Source organism: Erigeron canadensis, chromosome 1 (assembly GCF_010389155.1).
Source record: "Erigeron canadensis isolate Cc75 chromosome 1, C_canadensis_v1, whole genome shotgun sequence".
Lineage (NCBI taxonomy): Eukaryota > Viridiplantae > Streptophyta > Magnoliopsida > Asterales > Asteraceae > Erigeron > Erigeron canadensis.
Window position 1 is genome coordinate 11,515,617 of NC_057761.1, and position 6,268 is coordinate 11,521,884.

The 6,268-nt window shown below is 36.1% G+C and overlaps 1 protein-coding gene across 3 annotated transcripts; it reads left to right on the top strand.

Annotated features, from left to right (window-relative positions):
• The first annotated feature begins 894 nt into the window (after positions 1-894).
• On the top strand, positions 895-5,692 carry LOC122581701 (beta-amylase). Of its 3 annotated transcripts, none has more exons than XM_043753960.1 (8): positions 895-1,378; positions 2,660-2,728; positions 2,814-3,212; positions 3,430-3,594; positions 3,720-3,980; positions 4,362-4,571; positions 4,658-4,900; positions 5,322-5,692. In XM_043753960.1, the coding sequence occupies exons 1-8, from the start codon at positions 1,190-1,192 to the stop codon at positions 5,517-5,519; spliced, it is 1,734 nt and encodes a 577-aa protein (XP_043609895.1). In that variant the 5' UTR covers positions 895-1,189; the 3' UTR covers positions 5,520-5,692. The 3 variants fall into 3 exon arrangements, with proteins under 3 accessions (XP_043609895.1, XP_043609903.1, XP_043609911.1); XM_043753968.1 differs by having other exon boundaries at positions 4,661-4,900; XM_043753976.1 differs by lacking the exon at positions 895-1,378 and adding an exon at positions 1,910-1,926.
• Positions 5,693-6,268: the final 576 nt, after the last annotated feature.

Genomic DNA, 6,268 nt, shown 5'->3' on the forward strand with positions numbered 1-6,268 from the left:
TTATGATTTGTATGGAATGAAATATTGGTATTTTCTATCCTTTTTTGGTGTTAGATTAGGCATATCGTAATTGGGTTTAGAGTGGTATAGAGTCGTGCATCGTACGAGTCTTCACTCTATCATTGCATACAGAACAATCTAATGTGTAAAAAAAACATTAATTGTTGGATCATTCACAAACATTAACTAAAAGAAAGAAACTGGACATCTATTACCCAATTTGAAACCGTCACATATCAGAGATCATCATCACTCATGTCTTCAGATATGTACATTTCATACCTTCATTCAATTGCAACAAACTCAGCTCATCAACACGCACACCGACATCAAACTCGAACTTAACAATAAAAAACCTCAAAATAAGACAATCTTATAAACGTACAAAACAACCCGTGAAGCCCGGTCGTGCAACGCACGGGCCTTCACTCTAGTACAACTTTATAAATTTAAAACTCACACCCCTAGGAAAACCCCGGAGATACCGCGAAAAAGAAACCCCAAAGCAAGACTCGAACTCAAGACAGGAAAACTACTCCACCAGTGACAAGAACTATTCGTGTATATTTGATTAGAGTGCTAATCCTTAAAAACCATTCTCTCTTAATTTAAATTTTTGTGTTTTCTTTTTTTTTTTTTTCAATTTTAACTGTAAAAATTTATACAAACTCATTCCCATTCTTTAATTAAACCAAACCCATAGTGATTGCATAATTGGAACGAAACGCCTCCAAAAGAAATGCTAAAACCCGGAAATGATAGGAGATGTCGATACAAATGAAAACAAATTAAAGAAGATCCAACAGGTGGGGAACAAAAATAGTCAGACATAGACACACTCATATATATGTATGAACGCAAAAGGTTGAGTAAAATACACTTTATAATGTATGTACTACTACTACCGTCAATTTCTAGACTGTTTGATCCTCTCATGAGAGCATCCCAACAAACTCCCACAGCCACATACTCTAAAAATCAATCAAATATCACAAGTAATCTAACAAAATATACATTGTATACCTCAATTTAGTCTCTATAGTCCTAGTATATGTATGTTCTGTTATATAAGCGTACATCCAAGGAGTGTTTAATTGAAAGTTAGTATATAGCTAGTGTTGAAGACGGTATTGTGTCCCATAACTCGTGGAAAACTACCTCTAGAAAACTCTAGCTAGCGTACGTCAAAATGGCAAGCATAGTAGGCCATAAATTGGGTATTTTGGCACCTAGTCAGCGGTTATTCCGCCAACCAGAGCTACAAACAACAGACAAATGTATGCAAGCGGTTCGAAGTGGAATCTGGGAAGATGCTCGCTTTGGTTTACGCAGAAAGCCTAATGCTTTGGCAACAGAGGTTTCCATTGAAGAGCCCAAGGTATAATTGCATAAAGCTACTATTAATGGTTGCATATTTTTTCACCCTTTTCTTCATGATAGCACGTTCGGTATCAACACTCCTGCCCCCGTCGGAAAAGGTCTAATTGCATTCAGTTATATATTATTTATGGGGAAGTATGAGTAAAATATAAGGGGAAAACATTTGGAATGAAGTGAAATTTGTAAAATATCGTAACTCTTGGAATGCAGTATAATTAGCTCCTTTTTAGATGGCAGCAAATTGAGAGCACAAAAAATGTTATCATGATTAAGTGGTCCTGAATTCCATTGCCAAAAAACACATGTCTAAGATATAAAATACTCCGTTTATGAGTAATTAAACAAGTTTTTTTTTATAATTATTATTATTAGTATTAAATTATCAATCATATATGGGTCCAATTATGACAATGCACATACTGACATACTATGGAAATTTGACCGTAACAACAAGTGGAATAAAAGAGAAACACATGTTTTGTTGTTTTCTACTTCCCTTATGGAAGCACAACTTTCCACTATAAACAACGACCAAGTTTTATTGAGGTGAGGTTTTCGTCTCATTTACTTATGAAGAACTGAACTGGGTCATATTTATCTTCGATAAGTCAAATATTGTAAGTTAAAATGATTATGTAAAAAGGAATTAATAAAAAAACATACTTAACGTAGTAGACTTTTTGTAGTTCCCATATACTAATTGTCTATTAATATCAATGTAAAATGACCAAAAGGTATGTCAAGTCAACCACACACAAAGTTACTGACTTGTGGTTAGTCATGCAGTTCAAGTTAGACTTGCTTTGTTGAACTTGGCTTCTAGAATTAGTATATTATAGTCTAAGCTATTTAAAATTGTACACAATAACCTAAATGATACTCAGTATTTAAGGGGATGCCAATGGGGCTCATCAGTCACTAATCAGTGGGTGGTTCACGAATCGATGCCACTGGCACGCCCTAATTGGTTGGTGCATCGGTCGTCTTTTCAGTTTACCCACTGAGATGGTGATGAAGGAAGTGAGCCGCGTTGGGGTGTTTTTCTTTATTTATGTGTGTGGGTGTGTGCGGATATACGTGTATCAATTTATATAAAATTAAGTGATGGGGTTCATTGGCAGTAGGTTAGTAACTTGTGTGTCATAAAAGAACTGTGTGCAGATATGAGCCCCATTGTGGAGCGTATCTTGGTAAAAACTTTGTAAAAGACAAAGAAGCCTTGAAAGAAAAGTACAACCAGTATTCATACGAACAATGCCTCACACTTTGCAAAATGCAGGCACCAACCCCTCTTAATCAGAAAGACATGATGCTAGCTAACTATGTTCCAATCTATGTTATGCTTCAGGTAAATTTGTTATGTTAAACATGATGCTGTATTTAATATTCACAAATACAATGTAGCATTAAATGACATGACATAGTATGAACAGTTGGATATTATAACAATCGATAATGTTCTCAAAGATAAAGCTGAACTGGAGAAACAGCTAAAGCAGTTGCATGGAGCAGGCGTTGATGGGGTCATGTGTGACGTGTGGTGGGGGATTGTTGAGTCCAAAGGACCAAAGGAATATGACTGGAGTGCTTACAAGGCATTGTTTCAACTCGTTCAAGATTGTAAGCTAAAAATGCAAGTTGTTATGTCGTTTCATCAATGTGGTGGGAATGTTGGGGATGTTGTGAACATTCCTATCCCACAATGGGTTCGGGAAGTGGGAGAAACAGATCCAGATATCTTTTACACCAACAGAGCAGGGAATCGTAACTTTGAGTATCTCACTATTGGTGTGGACAATCTTCCACTATTTGATGGTCGGACTGCAATTGAGGTTTGGCTTCTTACAAAAATAAAGATATTAGAGGGTGCAGTTCTAACAAGTCAATGTGTCAAACTAAAGTTTTTAGTTAAACATGAACAAGTTGACAGTGGCCCAATGTCTATTTTAGCATCAAACTTCCGAAATAGAACTTATTGGAATAAATAGATTATGCTTGTGATCTCTAATTATGCTAATTGAAATAAAACTGTGATGTTTATGGGTGCAGTTATACCGTGACTACATGACCAGCTTCAGAGAGAACATTGCCGAATTGTTGGAGGCAGGACTGTTTACTGATATTGAAGTAGGGCTTGGTCCTGCAGGGGAGCTTAGATACCCCTCATACCCGGAAACTCAAGGCTGGGCTTTCCCTGGTATCGGTGAATTTCAGGTGACTGACCTCAACAAACTGTTGAAATGCAGTATAATTAAAAAATCTTAATTCAAACTATGTTCGCACTATAGAACAATAAAATTTTCTTGATTTGGCATTAGCATAATGAATGGTATTTTCAGTGCTATGACAAATATCTGAAAGCAGATTTTGAGGAGGCTGCAACAAATGCAGGACACCCAGAATGGGGATTGCCAGATGATGCTGGAGAATACAACGACAATCCAGATGCTACCGGTTTCTTTGGATCAAAGGGTTATCTGAGTGAAAAAGGGAAGTTCTTTTTGACATGGTATTCCAACAAGTTAATCACCCATGGTGATCAGATTTTGGATGAAGCCAACAAAGCCTTTCTGGGTTGTAAAGTGAAGTTAGCCATCAAGGTAATCACAATAATAAAGTAAAGTAAATAGAAAATTATATAACATATTTACGACAGGATTGCTGTTTGTAAGACGGTAAGAGTAACAAAAGCAAATGATCAGTTAAAAGGATGCTAATATCGTTAACAGAATATGACTATATGGTGCGTCATAATTAACAAAGTAAACTAACGTACTTCCAGAAGACCGAAAGATACATTGTAATTGTAAAATATTGGGAAAGAACCTAAGTACCTAACTATCAGGAATGCGTATTAATATCATTCATATTTCATACGGTCACTGTTGATGTTATAATCAAAGGTGAAGAAGATGTTATTCAAAATTACTAATATATATGGAAGTACAATTTTCAAAGATGATAATTCGTGAATGAAACAGATATCAGGTATCCATTGGTGGTATAAAGATGATAGTCATGCTGCAGAGCTAACTGCAGGGTACTACAATTTGAATGATCGAGATGGATATCGTCCCATTGCCCGCATGCTTTCAAGGCATTATGGTGCTTTCAATTTCACTTGCTTAGAGATGAGAGACTCTGAGCAAGATGCAGCTGCCAAAAGTGCACCTCAAGAACTTGTCCAACAGGTAATATAAAATTGCGTATGAAAACATAAGAAACATGCATTATACACACACTAGGTTAACTTATGATGTCTAAAATGTGTAACAAGAAGGTATTTAGCGGAGTGAAAAGAGAGGAAGTTTATATGGCAGGCGAAAATGCACTCGAACGATATGATCGTACAGCTTACAATCAGATTCTTCTCAATGTGAGGCCTAATGGCGTTAACAGAAATGGACCACCAGAGCTAAAGATGGAAGCTTTGACTTACCTTCGATTAGGAGGCGAGTTACTGAAAAAGAAGAACTTTCGGATATTCAAAACACTTGTGAAAAAACTCCATGCTGATCAGGTATATATGTCGTCACCCTACATAACATGACTTTTAGGCACATATGAGGAGCCCCTGCAACACGTAATGTATTAACATTGGGAAAATGATCCGTACTGCAGACTTTACCTAAGCTTAGGTACTGCCACATTAAAAAAAGTTACATATTAAACATTTGAATTTAATAAACATACATAACCCCCCTGAATTTTACATAAACTCCCCCTGAATTTTACATAATCACCCCCTGCTTTACCTTAGATAGGTACTACATGCTTTACCTAACCTTTCCCCATTAACATTTGGGAAAACAACATAACTTGATGCACTTTTATGAATAAACTCATGCTGATCAGATATACAACTCACCTGAAACATTATGACTTTTACGCACATATCAGTACAACCAGCTGAAACACATAATGTTTGATCTTTTATCCAGGCATACACCCCTGACCCAAGCAAATATTCCACTCTAGTCCCCCTGGAACGATCAAAACCCGAGATTCCAATTGAGGAACTGCTAAAAGCATCAGAGATGCTCCAACCTTTTCCTTTTGATGATCAAACAGACATGAGTGTCGGGGGAGCAACTAATGATTTTATTGATAGTTTCCTCAATATGATACCTTTCTTCTAAAAGACCATACATTCGGATGCAAAATGTAAGGAGTAAGTTGGCAACTATGTGATCAACAACATATGTATGTATTATTTATTGTTGTATATGAGATAAAATTCTTGTTAATGTAATTAGAAATGTAAAATTATCACTGTATTAATAATAATCGAAATCAATAAACTTCAACCCAAGCTTCGTGCTTTGTACGTTAGTGGTTTCTATCAAAGAATATGTTCTTTAAGCGGTTTTCTAAGTTTTTTTTTTTCCGGATCTAGCACCGCGCTATGGTTGTCGTAGCTTGTCTCCTTAGTCCGAATCTAAGCATCTGCATCTCCTTTTAGCATTGAATTTATTGCGCAAGTACAAAGTTATATGATAATCATCGGTTCTTTACTTCTATAACCAAAAAAAAGAAACTCTTTATGTTCTCTGAAAAATGGGTGATTAACTTAATTAAGAAGCTTGATCTTATTGAAAATAATACTGATTTTCATAAAATCTTATTTTGAGCTTTTCTACAAGAATTTTGTTGTACTATACCTGAATTGATGTACACTGGTAACATGTCCGTGCGATTTGGCAGTCTAGCGGCGGAAATGGTGGGGTGGCGGTGACAGCGGTGGCGGCAGTTTTGGAGCGGTGCGGTCATTAACCATGACTGCAGCATTTTTTGCTACAGTAAGGCCAAAATTAGGGGGACATTGTGTATATTTATAAAGTAAAAGGGTTAATTTATAAAATAAAATTAAAATTTTCTTTCTCGTAGA